Source organism: Drosophila subpulchrella, chromosome X, assembly GCF_014743375.2.
Source record: "Drosophila subpulchrella strain 33 F10 #4 breed RU33 chromosome X, RU_Dsub_v1.1 Primary Assembly, whole genome shotgun sequence".
In the NCBI taxonomy this organism is placed as follows: Eukaryota; Metazoa; Arthropoda; class Insecta; order Diptera; family Drosophilidae; genus Drosophila; species Drosophila subpulchrella.
In genome coordinates this window covers 21,219,291-21,235,517 of record NC_050613.1, presented here as the reverse complement: position 1 = coordinate 21,235,517, position 16,227 = coordinate 21,219,291, and the positions used below count along the sequence as shown (strand labels likewise).

At 42.5% G+C, this 16,227-nt stretch overlaps 1 protein-coding gene across 4 annotated transcripts; it reads right to left on the bottom strand.

Annotated features, from left to right (window-relative positions):
• Nucleotides 1–7,577: 7,577 nt before the first annotated feature.
• On the bottom strand, nt 7,578–16,196 carry LOC119556137 (cytospin-A). 4 transcript variants are annotated; one of them, XM_037868032.1, is made up of 11 exons: nt 16,060–16,196; nt 12,785–13,512; nt 11,643–12,158; nt 11,439–11,579; nt 10,644–10,820; nt 9,286–10,564; nt 9,051–9,202; nt 8,858–8,974; nt 8,467–8,785; nt 7,864–8,138; nt 7,578–7,785 (listed from the first exon to the last, which is right to left on the bottom strand). In XM_037868032.1, exons 2-11 carry the CDS (start codon nt 13,190–13,192, stop codon nt 7,696–7,698), a joined length of 3,474 nt encoding a protein of 1,157 aa, XP_037723960.1. In that variant the 5' UTR covers nt 13,193–13,512; nt 16,060–16,196; the 3' UTR covers nt 7,578–7,695. The 4 variants fall into 4 exon arrangements, with proteins under 4 accessions (XP_037723960.1, XP_037723959.1, XP_037723958.1 ...); XM_037868031.1 differs by having other exon boundaries at nt 9,051–9,205; nt 16,060–16,195; XM_037868030.1 differs by having other exon boundaries at nt 8,858–8,977; nt 16,060–16,195.
• Between the last annotated feature and the right edge of the window lie 31 nt (nt 16,197–16,227).

Below are 16,227 nucleotides of genomic sequence, written 5' to 3'. Positions count from 1 at the left end.
AAAAACGATAAGGAGATTCAATAAAAATACTTTAAGCGGAAAAACAAACTTGAATGGCGATAAAAAAAAAAAAAGAAAAAGCAAACACACAAAGGGCCAACTCCGCCCGGACGATTGAAAGGGCGCAAAAAGGAAAAGGAAAGCCAGCAAGGACATGGACAATATGTGCAGGACACCCCCTTTTCAGGACGGGAAAGAAAGAAACTGCGCTTTTTAACTAATGAAATCGTTTGCTAAATGAAACGTGAAAAGTCAAATCAAATGAAAACCAGCCAGGGTTTTTTTTCTTCCTTTTTTTTTCTCGCCAGCGGAAGCGGAAATGTGTCGCCGTTCAGTGGCAGACAGGACCAAACAGGACCAACAAGAAGCAACAAATAACTGAAAAATTTTAAAATCCAATCTCGACTGCGGTTACGCAAAACCAATTTAAATCCACTTGAGTGGCAAAGTTTTGCTCGATTTTCGAATTGGGTCTGGGATTTTGGATTTGGATTCAGTTTTGATGTGTGGCTAACTGTGTGTGCGTTTCCGTTTCCGGGAGGTTGAGAAAATGGAGAAATTGCGGAGAAATGGAAAAGGGGGGTGGCAACGGCACAGTCACTGCGGTCTGCACTCGGCTGTGCGATTAATTTGCTGATTTATTCGCAACGGAAGGGTTGCTTAATTCCCGCTGACGGCTCTTTTATTTATTTACTCATCCAGCCTGGACGCAAAACAAAAGTAACTAACATGCACCCAGTCCATAGACCACAGGGGTCGCAAAACAGGTTTCAAAGGGGTATACGGAGAAAACCTTTGCCTAAATTATGCTTAAGATTGAAAAATCATTGTACATACAAATCAGAAGGCACACAAAACAGAAGTACCTATATAAATATTATTGTTCTACTAAATAATTTGTATTACTTGCTAATTAGAAACTACTTTGTGATGAACTTATACTTGTTCAGGCATTATTTTCATTTTTTGAGTGTAAATTTCTATATCTTATTATTTTTTGATCCAATTTCAATGTTATTTATTCTACGGTAATCCATGTTTCCATCACTTACCTTAAGATAGAGGCGAGGAATAATTTTCAGCGGGCCAAAAGTTTATCGTGGATGCCTTCGCTTTGATTCATTTTCCTTCTTGGGTTCTTTGCCCGTTTTAGTTTTCGCTCTTCTCTTATTTTATTTTATTTTTTCTGGTTTGCATATGCACAAAAGTTGTTTGTCGGAGGACCCGCCAGCCAATTACTGCAATGAACAAACACAACCAAACACGCATAAATATATCCAGCCAGGACAGCTCCGTAATGCCACAAAGTCCTGAGTCCTGAGTTCTGAGTTCTGAGTCCTGAATCCTGTGTCCCGTGTCAGTGGTCGGCTGGATTTGTATACTTGTTGTCTGGTTATCAACTCGCTTCCGGAACTTAATGGCCTGAATCCTTTTGCTGCCTTGATTTGACTCCCGTTCCCATGTCCCTTTGGCAGGACTCAGACGGAGTGCATTGGCCTGTGAGATCCTGCGAGGCTAACCCTTGTTAGTCCACCAAATCTAAAGGAAGTTTTCCTCTTGCCTGTGCATTGGATAACTTAATTTGATCAATTTTGCATGGTACTAATGGAACTGAGCTGCAGAAGTTATGACATCTGCTAGAGAAAAGGTTTGGTGACCCCGATTTCAGCACTTCAGCACTTTACCTATATAGATCTGATTTCCAGAAATGAACTACATCATACATAGTCATTTTTAAAGTTTCAGTTAGAAAACACAACATTTTGGGTACCTCAATGGATAACTAACTAACCTAAGCTGGCTAATCTCCGAGATACAATTTACGATGCAGGATATTCCAAGTCCATAACGGAATTCCCTGCTCGATTCCGCCTTCTTTTGTTTGTTTCTTTCGCTTTGTTTTTAATGCGCTTTTGATGAAACCATCATGTCACATTACATCAAACCAAACCAAACAGGACAAAACAAAGTCAAACAAAGGGAAGAATAAAACCGAGTGTATATACGGTATATCGGACACACACGCAGATCCCCGACGAATCCGGCGAGTCCTTCGAATCCTTCGAGTCCTGCGGGGGAGTCCCAGGACACAAGGATTTCGGCCATTTAGCAGCGGCAGCTCGAAATCTCATAAACACTTTGCTCGGCACAAATTGAAATCTGGTTAGCAGGATGGCAAAGAGGGGTGCTAAACAAACATTGACACGCCGTTCAGCGAAGGAGGCTGAGATTTCGAAGGAGAAGAGGTTGCACTGTGAGAAAAGTTACTAACCTAATTGAAAAACAAATAAAAGATATTCCCCTCATCTTTTTGGTATAACCCACAAAATATTCCGTTTTGAAAAGCATTTACATTTCGATTTTCAGCACTCAAGCTAATATAATTGCTTTAAAAGACTCTTTCCAACACTATTTTTAAAATGCATTCTTTTTGATTTGGTAAAGATTTTGAAATAATGATTACTGAGTGGTAGTACTAAGCTTCTTAAAACTAGTTATATATATATAATTTTCGATTGCCTTGTAACCAGCTAATACAAAAAAAATCTAGTTATGAGGAAATATTTTTTTAGAAATGATTATGTAGATTTTGCTGGCACTCATATTATGATGAAGATTAAGGTGGATATATTTCAAACATAGATAATATTTTTTTCACTGCTCAAGAAACAGAGTTCATGCGTGCAAATCAAAGTGAGCACGGCAAGTGTGGCCAAAAGGACAAAGGGCAAGAAGTCAGGGGTGGACTTGTGTACTAGATCGCAGGGTGTTCAACGAAATGGGGCAAGTGGGTGGTGCACAAACACATTTATTGGCTCGACCAGAGCATTTAGCCCTGATGCGTATTAGCTGACGACGTGGGACTCCGCCCGTGGGACAAGATTCATGAGCCTTGTTATTCCCTTTTCGAAGGATTCGGATAAGGGGTTACTGGCTGGCGAACTGCGGGATTCTTTATTGAATTTTTATGGGATCGTAATGGGGATCGTTTAGCAGGAAGGTCATACAAGCAATTTACAAGAAAATGTTTTCGAGAAAGACAAAAAAGATGCCATATGAGTTGGAGAAATAAGCAGCACAATATGCGACTGCTGGTTTAGAGCTTTTCAAGCTTTAGTCAGAACTAGTATTGTTAAAGAAAAAATAAACACAAATCCTTTAAAATATTAAAAAGAGAGTAATATTAATTGCTATAATTTGTAATTGAGTTTTAAAGTTATTATAATATGGTTCAAGTGGTGAGCACATAATCCTTTTTAAGGATCTTCAAATTACTTTTCTAGTTGAAATAATAATAATAAACCATAGTAGTCTTTATCATAAAAGTATAGTTCTAATATTACCAACGCCAGTCAAGTACTCCCCTCCGGCAATTGACTTTGGAACCATAAAAAAGTGAATTGCATTTGTCTAATCACAATTTATTGACCCTCAGCCTCGATGACCCAACGACTTCAGATCTAACCCGAGAGCAGGATGACATTAGCTAGGGTTTTTTTCTATTTTTGGAGGAGGGCGCGGGGCACTCCATGGTTCTTTGTGGGTCCATTGTGACTGTCATTGCAGTCGAACTGTCGGAATAGCCGAAGAAGAGTCTGCAGAGTGAGAGCCCCTGCCCAGTTCCATTGTGTTTTTTAGTACTTCCTCGAGCGGAGAGCCCCGAGAACTGAACTGAACTGAACTGAACTGGCAACAACAATGGCTGGGCGGCAATGTGTCATGCTTGTTGATTTGTAAGGATGCAGTGCAGCAGCCCCTGGCTGGAATTGTATTGACCGGAAAATCATAAAGCTCTTTGTTGCCCTGCTGCCGGGAGGAAATCAAATCGAAGCGGCCTCGTCATGGAGCTGGACCATCTACTCGAAACCGGAAATGTTGCCCAACGCATTTAATCTTTGTCCGCTCTTCGATTTTCCATTACCCGATTATAATCCTTCCTCTTTTTTTTTTACATTTTTTTGAAAAGTCTTTGCTTCCGCCGCAAAAGTTGCTTCGATCGTCGGCGTCATTATCATGGAAAATTGTTTATAAGTTGACAGGCAGTAAACAGGATTTGACTGCGAGCATCGGAAGTGGTGGGGATGGGGGGGAAATGCTAAGAAGACAAAGTTAGGAACCAAATTAACATCCAACTATGACAGGAAGTCAACTTTTCTTTTGTACCATATGTGGGTGAGTGTCTGTGTGGTCTGTTTTCCTCTGTTCGGAAAATGTGGAGCAAATGGAAAATCGAATGTGACAAGATGTTAAAGTTTAGCCAGTTCTGATGAAGATGCTTAAAAATAGTTAGGATTCACTTTGAATATGGGTGAGTAAAGGGGATCTTAGGTTTCTAAACACTCAATAGAGATTTTTATATCGATCTATATGTATATTCTAATGAACATATATGTTCTACCCACCTCCGCGTTTTCCGGCTGGCTTGGCTCACTTGTTGTCGGTGGGTTCAGGTTTTCCATGGATCCCTGGCAAATGACCCATAAATGACACGCACACAAAACGATTTCCCGCCGCCCGAGTTGACATGACCTGACCTGAATGAGCAATGTCCACCCGCGCTATCTATATATCTATATAAATATATATATATCTGGATCCCATCCAAGCCCACACCCACTTTCCCACTCTCACTCACCACTCATATTCACATCCACATTCGCCGGCACGAACTTGGGTTTCCTTCGGTTGAAGCATATGTACCTGCACAAGGAAAATAATGGATAGTATTAGAAATCTATTATATAAATAAGGAATTTAATAAACATGACATGCTAATAGTGTATTTTATAAATTTAAACTTCCAAATAAAATATGTTAAACATAATAGACAAAAAATTAGAATATATTGAGACTAAAAAAAGATTATCGGATATACGATTAACTGAACAACGTTCTAATACTACTAAAATATATAAACTATAAAGATTTGAACGAGTATAAATTTTTTATATTATAATATGAAGAGCATTTGTTTAAAATTAAGCAAATTACATTCATTTAATTGAAATAGAAAAACAAAATGGTATAAAAATGTCATACAAAATATAAATTCTAAACTGGCATTCTATTAATACAACATTTAATAAGATCTATAAAGAGTGATATTTTAATTTTCATTTAAATTCAGATCTTTGTAGTTAGATCTTTGTAAGGATAGTAATTTATTTCAGTGTACTATACCGCCTGGCTTATCCATTTATGAGTGCACATTAACCATTATGATTTATCCACATATGGGGGAGGTGGGGGTGGGTTGTGCTGGGTGGTTGGGTGGTTGGGTGGTTGGGCGGTTGGCTGGTGGACAAGGACGAGCGCCGTCCGGTAAGTGCCGCTGTGCATTTAAGTGGAAACTATAGATAATATTTTTATAGTTGCACTGCCACCGATTGAGTGAGTAAATAAATCCGTGTGCCTGCGTTCGTGTGTCTTTGCGTTTTGGCCAGTCTGTTTTGTATATTAAAATGTTGACCGCATTGAAATTTATTTTTGCCGATTTCTAGATTTATGACTAAGCATTTCTTTCATTTCTCCATTTCTCCAAGCCACCCAACTCAATCCCTCTCACCACCCCCGCCACCGATTTCCAAAACACATATTTTGGTGACTGTCCGCTGGTCAGCAAAAGATGCGTCAGCGTTTAATTTCATTTTCGACATGTGCCGGGCATTAAAGGACTAAAAGAGCAGGAGAGATAGAGAGCGATACTAGAAGAAGCCGCCTAATTGACAGATACAATTTGCTTTTGTCCTGGAACTACGAGTCAACCGAAGGGGTAGAATGGGTATGGTATTGGGGGTATGGTTGCTTTAAGGTCTTTTAGAAGTACGTGACATTGGCCTAAACAAGCGGACCAAATTAACGGACACGAAAGCGGATACGGATATGCATTTTATTTGAATTGAAGGAGGTAATCCTGTCAACGAGTCTATATATTCTTTGGTCTGATATCAAATATCATTGTTGGTAAATCATATACCAAAAAGGAAAAATGTCAGCAGAATCGTTTAATAAATCGGATATTTTAAAAAGTCCCAAAAGTATGCAAAAAAAAATATTTATTTGATAAGAACAATTTTACTCTTTAGAAGTTACATATATTCATTAAATTTTCAATTTAAAATCATAACTTAAAAAATATAGGCAATATTATCGTTTATTTGCTAGTTAAGCGCTTTAGTTTACACTTTACAACACTGAAATTCATTTTGTACTATAAATGCAATTCCCTATTTCATTTTGCAGAGCTGCAACAGTAATTATAAGAAGCAGTTCCTCAGGAAAACAAACACGATATAATTATATCAAACGCCTTTAAATAAACTCGTGCCTCAGTGCGTTCCATGGCGCTATGACTTGCCTTATTCTTTCCCAGCTTTGGCTGCCTCTTCTCATTAGCCTCGAGTACATCAATCATCGGCTTGTTTTAATTTTAAAGAAATCACACACCCCCTGCGGTGTGGCATGGGCACTTAATTAAATCCTCTGCCGCATGCCACATGACACACCCACCGCCGCCGCCCACACCATCCCCCAAAATCTCGACCAACCACGTCCGGAATTTCAATCCCGCCCACAAAAAGGATAAAATCAACGTATTGAAGCCATCTCTTTCCTGCACCTTGGGAAATTTCCCACTCGAGGGAAATTTCCGCGCTCAAGAAACGCCATTTTGAGAGTTTTCCCCCCGAGAGTTTGCACCACACCACACCACACCTCATATCACATCACCCACCCATTTTCCGAGGTCTCAGGTTTCCTCGCTTTGTGCGGCAGGCACAAGATTGATCTATTTTAATAAGCGACGGCTTAGAAAATTTTGATTACGAAAAATGCAAATTGCGAAAGCTGTAAAATTTTCCCGAGAATTTTTAATTTACAACCCACACAGCTCAGTTAATCCAAGTTTAATTAAGTTATTAAAGCTAAAGAAAACAACCGGGGATTACTTGTTTCACTGCCTTTCGCAGCTTTTTGTTCTTTATGGTAGATCGTAGAATGAATCGTTGAAAAAAATACATTTTGTTTGCGTTTAAATTAGTGATCTGATGTAGTTGGAATAAATAATTATATATATATATAGGCTAAAGCTAGTCCGGACCATCTCCTTATTATCTCTATAGTTATGCTTCGCCGCAAAGCTAATCAAGGTAATCATTCTCCATCATCATCCTCAATTGCGTGTAAAAATAAACTCTGTACCAGGCAATAAAAAAAATAGCCAAGAACTACCTTATCCATGTACAGTGGACACTGGCTGGGAGAGTCATCGTTGTCCCTGGAGTGATGGACCTGAACAACCTTCAAAGCTCCATTAAAATTAAACTTTAAGCTTAAAACTTAGTGCTAAAGGGGTCGTCTGTAAAACCGAAAAACAAACAAATGCATTTTACAGATGTACCACTGCATTGAGTGACCACTGTACATGGGCAAGAAAATGGACGTAGACACACTAAAACAGAAGGGGGTCGTAGAAAAAAAAAAGCGTACAAGCTAGGGGAATCGTTTAAAAAAGATTGTGTTTTTGCTGTCCATCCTGGAAACGCTGAATATACACAACAACGAGAAAAAAGTATGTATAAGGGGGAAAAAAAAACAAAAAATGTATATTGAAAGTAAAGCGATCCCTACAACTACTGCCCCAAGAAGAGTGCCCAAGTGGAGTGCAGCAGACGCTCCTCAAGTCCGTTCCCTCAGCTAGGTCTCAAAGTACTTGTAGATAGCCGTCACATAGGACATCACCTGCATCCAGTCGGGTCGTTCGATCTGACACATATCATTGATGTTCTGGTAGCGAATAAATTGTATAGATAATAATGCATTTTCGGGGGATAAATATCAGTTGCTCATGGTATGGAAACTCACCAGGGTGGTGCCAATTCCCACGGACTCGGCAGCAGCAAATGCCAGCGAAAAGTTGCGCCTCTTGTTGGCCGGACTCAGTTGATCGTATGGTATACGATCCGGCAGATACGAGTGCAGGATCGCACAGAAGGCCAGGCCATCGTTCCACGAGGAGCTGAAGTTGGTGATGTCAATGTTGCGATAGCCCACTGTCTTGTTTTGGCACCACTTCAGCAGGGCGTTGCGCTTGGAGCCTCCATTCTTGGCCAGCATGTTCAGCGGATCCTTGCGTTCCCCTGGAAAATATATAGAATTTCAGACTTTAGCATTCTGTTTCATGAAAATCTTATATATATCTTTTAAGTTTACAACAAAACAGTTCAACATGGCGTAGGTAAGAAACTTATTTAGAGAGAAATGACCAAACTACATTTTTAAAATATACATTTATCTTTGAAAACCTTATGCTTTTTCTAAAAATCAATTAATTTTATAGTTTTGGGGGATTTTTACTGCCACATGATGACTATTTTTTACTTAAAAGTTAAGTATTGATCAGGATCAATACCGCCAATGAAGTAGTGATCACTAATGTATCTAATCCAATTGAGACTATCTTCGTACCGCCAATGAAGGACTTTGAGACATTGCCAAAGGGCAGCCCACTGCTGCTGCTGCTGCCCGCACTGCTGGGCGTGGCCGGCGTCGAGGGCTGGGAAACATTCTGGATCTGATTCTGGGACTGAATCTGGCTCTGGGGCGTAGTCATCGCAGTTTGCTGCTGCTGCTGCTGTTGATCGCGCAGCGGCAATGTGGCTTTGGTAGTGCTAGCTGATCCTCCTCCTCCTGCGCTGCCAGCTGGAATAGTCGCTGCTGTTCCAGTGCCCGCTTGATTGCCCACGTTCACGTGCAGATTGCTGCTCTGCAGCACAGGCAGGCGAAGCTGTGGGGGGGATTCAAAGTCATCAGTACAGAGGTTCATCATTCAGACAGACTAAACAGATTAAACACTCACGCTTTCATGCCAATCACTGGAGGGGGGAAAGATAATGGGTGTGGTTCCCAGCTCCGGAGTGCCGCTGTTTAGGCTGGACGTGGAGCTGTAGTGGGATTCCGCCTCGTCGGCTTTGCCCTGCTGTTGGAAGAAAGAGAAACGTTGCAATTCAGAAAAGGATTTCTCGAGGAAACGGCTTCAATATTGGACTTACCGCCTTGTTATTCTCGATGCTCTCGATAAGCGTTTTGACGGAGAGTCGCGAGTCCTGTCGGCTGAAGCTCAGCTTGCTGCGCCGCGTGGCCATCTCCATCTCACGCTGGACCGTGGACAGCACCGACTGCGGAGTCTCCGACTGCTGCAGTTCTGCTGGAGGGTTTGAAAAAGAAAAAACATTTACCATTAGTGACTGCTTCCTTAAAGGAAAAGATATATACAAATATACTTACGCTGCTTGGTGAGCTTCTCGAGCTGCTGCTCCAGCAGCCTGATCTTCTCCTTCTGCGTCTTGTTGTCGAGCACGAGCTGCTCCCGGGCGCTGAGCGCCTCAGTCTTGAAGTCGTTGGCCACGCGCACGGTCATCAGGAGATCGGCCTGGAACTGCTGCCACTCCTCGGCCTCCTTCCGTCGCAGCTGCATCTCCTGGTCGAGCCGGCACTCCGCCTCGCCCAGCTGTAGTTGGACATCGCCCAGGTGGCGCTGCGTCTCGCTTAGCAGGGACTGCAGCTGGGCCTTGTCCTCCTGGTGGCACTTGCACTGCACCTGCAGTTCGGCCACGCGCTCCTCTAGCGCCTGCCATTCGCCGGCTATCTTGTCCTTGTCGCGTTGCAGCTGCTCCAGGCGATATTCGAGGTGGGAGACAGCGCACTTGGCATTGTTCTTGGCCACCTTGCACTCCTCGGTCAGGCCGGAGAGCTGCTCGCGTAGCCGTCTTAGCTCGGCTTGACTACGTGAGCACTGATCCTGCAGCTCGGCCACCCGCTCCTCCAGGGCATCCTTCTCCTTTCTGGCCACATCCAGCACGTCGCTCAGGTCCGTCTTGTCGCCCCTGGCCAAATCGGCTTCCAGCTCCTCGATTTTGGAGCGAGCATTCTCCAGCAGAGTGCTCAACCGACTGATTTCAATGGCCCGCTGCGAGATCTCCTCCTTGGCCTGCGAGAACTGTGCCTCTCCCTGCCGCCGCTCCGCATTGGCTGCGTCCAACTGAGAGTCCAACAGGGCGATCCGCTCCCTCTGGCGCTGCTGCTCCTGCTGGCCAGCTTCCCGCGCCTGCTTCAGCTCCGCCAGTTCGGCGCCCATTTCCTCCTGCTTGAGCAGAACGGCCTCGCGCTCCTCCTGCGATGTCTTGATTAGATCCAAAAGCTTCTGCTCCCGCTCCGAGGCACTGACTTCGGAGGCCGCCTGCTTTGTGTCCCGCAGGAGCAGCTCTTTCAGTGTGCTGATCTGTGTTCGCGATTCATTCAGCTTCTCGGTCTGCCGGCAAAGCGACTGGAAGAGCACATCCTTGTCCTCGGCTAGGCGCACGTTCTCCGTCTGCGTGTCCGTCAGCTGGGTTTGCAGGTCGGCCAACTCCTGCAGCGTGGCCTGTAGCTCCTCGTTGGTGGAGTAGTGCGTCTCCTCCATCTGAATGATCTTGTCCTGCAGGCAGGCTACAGAGATCTCGCTGGAGGATGACTGTTTATCCCAGTCGGGCGTGAGGCAGGGTGTGCCATCATGCGCATCGTTTGTCTGAATGGGGAAAATGGGATGTTATGCGAATGTTAATGCTGGGATTTGGCTGCACCAGATATTGTCTGGGAGTACTCACACTGGGCAGGGCTATCGAGGCGGGCGCCGAGCTGTGCAGCCGCTGCGAGTCTTGGATGATCTGGTGCTTCTCCGCATCCGACAGCGGCGAGTTCACAACGTCCCGCAGCCGATTGCGCAGAGATTCGTTCTCGTATTTCAGGTTGCCGATCTCCATCTGGGTCTTTTCCTGTAGACTCTGTAAGCACACACATCAGACTGATCAGTTTTGCTTCCCTCTAAGCTGCGTTGATGCTGCTGCTGCTGCTGCTGCTGCTGATGATGATGCTGCTGTTCTACGACGCAAAAGCTTTCTACTCGACTCAATTAAAGGAGCGCATCGCCTATAGATCGTATTGAATATCAATGGATTGGTTAGGGTAGCGAAGCGCAACGCCCCCGAGAACTTGACTTAGTCATTGGCTAGCGGAAGGGTCTCTACTGAGAATACCCTTTATCAAAACCTGCTATTAATCATTGCGGAAGGACAGAACTCTAGAGACTTTATGTCATATACTAAGAATACATCAACTGTTCATGGACTTATTTATAACATAACAATTCATCAGAAAACCAAACAAGTGTTATTTAAATCGACTGCCTAATACTTTTTGAATTCAAAATCTAGATTACTCCCTTGGCTTAAGGGTATGTAATGGCTTTATCATCGGACAAGCAGCAACAACAACATCAATCAGCCGTGACAACACATCAGCCATTTGTGGTTAGCCAGCCACCCCTTTTCCGCCCACAGTGCACCCCTTTTTTGTCCAGCCAACCCATCAACCCACTCCTCCTCCTGGCTATTTTTGCGCACCTGCATCTTAACCAGATCGCCCTTCAGTTTGGCCACCTCGCTTTGGTATGGCAGGAGCTCCGTGATGCGTGTCTCCAGCTGCAGTTGCTCGCTTCCCAATCTCTCCAGCTGCTTGTGCAGCTCCTGCATTTTGTTGTTAGCCTGCGTGTTTGAATTTCGGACTATTAATTATGGAATGGACAAACAAATAGGGGCATAACTCACCTCTAAGAGTTGCTGTTGTTGCTGTTCGCTGTTGATGAGTTGCTGCTGCTGTTGCTGTTGTTGTTGCTGCTGTTGCTGCTGTTGCTGCTGTTGTTGCTGATAGCTGCTGGCTGCCACAGCGGCAACAGCAACGGCTGCTGCTGCTGCGGGAAAAGCGTTGGCCGGACTGTCGGCACTGGTGTTGCTGCCGTTGGCCGATGTTGCTGTTGCCGTTGCTGCTGCAGCTAGTTGCTGGTAGAAATCGGCTGCAGCTGCGGCAGCAGCGCCACCATCTTGCACTGCGGCCAATGCGTTATTATTGTTGATGTTGCTGCTGCTGCTGTTGCCGGTTGCTGCTGCCTGCGGCACGGCTGCCAGGGAAGTCATCAGTGGTTGCTGCTGCTGTTGCTGTTGGTGTTGCTGCTGCGGCTCAGGTGCATTGCTGTGTTGCTGCTGCACTGGCAATTGTTTTGGCTGCTTTTGTCCCTTGAGCTTTGATTTCTTTTGGGGCAAGGTGTTGCTCTGTAGTTGCTGTTGCTGTTGTAAAGTAGTACAAGTTTATTTATTGATTAAAAAATGATTAAGCAAGTAAGTAATTGAGTAGTTTTTACTACTGTCATTAAAGTAATTAATAAATATTTTTATTAATAACAACGAAATGTTTTATTCATAAAAATCACTTTCCTAAGATTTTTTTCTTAGACAGTTAATATTGTCATACTGTGATTAAGGACAACGAAATTCTAAAGTATTGTAAAATTACAAGTTTAAACATCTTTATGTGATTAATAAAATATAAATTTGACTTACATATAAACATTAAAAATATTTAAATATAAATATTATTAATATTAGGATTCTGTTTCCGCATTAAAAAAAAACAGAGATATAGAAATAAATACCAAAATGCATAATAAAGTTGAAATTTCAAAATAAAATTAAAATTTTTTAAATTAGAATTATATATGTTGCTGTGTATTTTACAATGTGATTTAGAAATATAATAAAAAATCCAACTAGTTCCAAAATACCAAATTATTATTAGGTATATATCTTAGGGTCTACAGCTCCTATAGCTCTATAATAAACCCCCTGTTTGTTTGTTTGTTAGTTTTAACTATAAGATAGCAAAGGTTATAATAAATATGACAATAATAACGAACCTGTTGCTGCTGGTGATAGTGTTGCTGTTGCTGCTGCTGTTGTCGCCGCTGTTGCTGCTGTTGGTTGGTCAGCAGCAGCGCCTCCTCATCGCCCACATCCACGCCCCTTTCGTAGCTGGCCGCCTCCTGGTGGGCGTAGAACTTTGTTGTTGTTGCTGCGGTGTTGTTGTGTTGCTGCTGCTGTGGTTGCTGTTGCTGCTGCTGCTGCTGCTGCTGTTGCTGCTGCTGCTGCTGCTGCTGTTGCTGCTGCTGCTGCTGCTGCTCGTGGGCGGTATTCAATGAAGTGCTCGACTGCGACTTCTGGCGATTGTTGTTGGAGGAGTGCTGCTGCTGCTTGTGCGACGAATTGGAGGAGTTCGAGCTGGAGGTGCCCTGTCCTCTGCGGAACAAGGATTTTAGTTTGATCATCTTGCCGGATTATCCTTGCTTGTTGCAAAACGTAAACCATCAACGGGCCAACTTTAATTTCCTTATGGTTTGTTTGTATTTTTTTTATTTCCAATTATTTCATATTAAGCATGGTGTACTGAATTAAGAATGGTTATTTTTCTCGCAGTGTTTAGTTTTTTTTAAATCTTTATTTAATATGTCATGTTTAATGTATTTTGTGTACTTTATTTAATTTCTCGGAATGTTCGTTTATCGTTTGTTATGTGTATTATTCAAATAGAATTTTCTCGCAGTGTTCGTTTATCGTTGGGTTGCTGGTTATCGGTTATCGCCGTTTGCTAGTTATTTTGTACATGCTTGTTATCACAATGCTTTTATCAACTCAATTTGCTCTGCTTTCTTTTGATTTGATGGCAACGGAACGAACGGGTTAAAAAGTGAAATTGGCTGAGCAAAATTGCTGAGCAGAATTTGTAATGCAAGACGGCCAACAAATAAATGAATGAATGAAGGAAAGCGAGCTCGAAATTGGATTCACCAAGAGATGCTCATGTTGCATGCAACATCGACAATCGGCCGATGGCAACAACAATATAACCCGTTTGTGCGGCGGCAAACAATCGCATTGCATTGTTTGTCATCAAGAGAGAGAGCGAATAAGATAAAGCAAGAGAGGCAACGGCGATGAGATAAAGAGAGAAATCAAAACAAACACACAATCACAGTCGCGTTCACACCCAATTATTAATTAAAATGCACTCGACGATCATGAAATCGAAATTGAAATTCTGATACGTTATTCCAGCTCCGATTTGGATGGGTATATGGATATGGGATGCCGGAATATGGGGGTCTGACGGACATGGACATATTGCCAAGACCAGAGTTCCGCTGCAACGTCAACATTTCAACAGCCACACTTGCATACATATGTATGCACACTCCCAATCACACGTTCACGGTTGAACAGCCGAGGTCAAGCCAGTAGCATCACAACCCTTTGAAAGAAACTTGAAATTTTACATCTTTGTCTAAGATAAACTATTCGTTTGGACATTCCGACATGCCTTGTAAGAAGAATACAGTCTGTTATTACAGAGATACTTCTCCGATTTTTTTTTTAGGTTTAGGTTTAGGTTTTAGAAAATAATCCAAAAGGAGTTAAGTACTAGAACATAATTAGAAATACAAGGTATTAAGCAAATAAATTAAAATCAAACTGTACATCATAACACGGTCTATAAGATTTCTGTGACACAAAAAAAACTTTTTTCCTTTTTAAGAATGTATAATTGAATGCAGATAAGGAATTATTAATTATGAAGAAATACTTCTCCGATTTTTTTTTAATATTCTGTAGGTTTAACAAAATAATCTAAAAATAGTAAAGTACTACAACAAATTAGAAATACAAAGTATTAACCAAATAAATTCAAATCAAACCGTACATCATAACACGGTCTATAAGATTTCTGTGACACAAAAAAAAAAACTTTTTTCCTTTTTAAGAATGTAAAATTGAATGCAAATATGGAATTAATAAGTACTAAGTTAAAAGGAAAATATTACTTAAAAAGGAAAATTGCTCAAGTTTATTCTCAACTAAAACCTCATCTTAAACCTTTGATTAAAAAACTACGAATGCAGTGTCATATGATTAACCTCTGCTGTGCAGGAATGTATGTGTATGTGCGGGAGAGAGAAGACTCGAACTCTCCGCCCTTCGCCCCCTGCAACAGCACCACCCCCTCCCCACACACCTCCCCACTCTCCACTCTCCACTGCGTGTTTGTTCATGTGTTCTTTCCCCATTGTCACAAATATGCCGGATTACTCATGTCACGACGCGTCAGAAAAGCAGAGCAAGAGAAAAGAGAGCAGGAGAATATGATGTGAACATGAACTGCACCAACAAATGACATTGACAGCTGACCGCAGCAGCGACGTCGGCAGCGCTGCCTGCACTTGCAACACGCCGATCTGGCCAGTGTTGGTAAACAGTCCGGTTTTCGGTGATTTCGCTTGTTTGCCATTTATGGCCTCGAATGATTTCGGATTTGATTTTGATTTCTTTTCTTCTGCTTATTTTTTTGTTTTTTGTGACAGCGGCCCACGCGAAACACGCAAATTTGTTTACTTTACTCAGGGCCTTAAATTGAAACGCAAACAGTGGAGTGACATCATGCAAACGAGCGAAACACGAAATTAAATTCATATTCAGAGGGACACTTTTCGCCTAATTGCTGATGAACACGGGACTTTTCCTTATCATTATTATATGGGGGGGAGGTTTATCTTTATCTCGTTTGCACAGCGATAAGTTGGATAATTGGTCAGAAAGCAAGACCAGAAAGAGCAGGCCACTTAGCGATCGAATGTTAATGTTTTCAATTACGATTTTAGAACGCGCCCTAATTAGGAAACTATGCAACACTGTGCAATGCAACTGCAACTGCGATCCAGAGAGAGACGGAGAGAGCGGCGAGAGGAAAAGAGGGCGAAACAGGATGTAGGGGAGCGAGAGAGAAGGCAGATCGGTTGCCCTTCAATGAGAGGCAGCAACAACAACAACAATGGAGTTGCCAGAAAGAGCACGATAATTGAATAAGAAAAACTTGGGCGAGGGGAGAGGCGTAGAGAAAGAGAGGTGGGTAGTGAATCAAACACCCAACACGGTTTAATTATTTGCACCAGATAACTGTAAAAGGGATTTCTTTCGATTTTCGCACTCTCTTTCGTCGAAAAAACCGGAATACGACAGCAAAACAAAAAGCCAACTCCACACGCATACAAATATGCTGCTCTAGCACACACACACACACAAACACACGCACGTACACCGAGCCGAGTTTTATTTTTTGGTTTATTGCTACTTTAATAAAAACCTTTAATGTTGCACAGAGTTCGGGGGAAAACAGTAAAAAAAAAAATAAAATTAAAGGTAAAGTAGGCAAAACGGGGGGAACAACGCACGGCACTAAATAAACGAACTGGCAACAAAGCGACGCGCGTTTTCTGTTTCTGCTGCTTTCTGCAAACAACAACAACAAGTG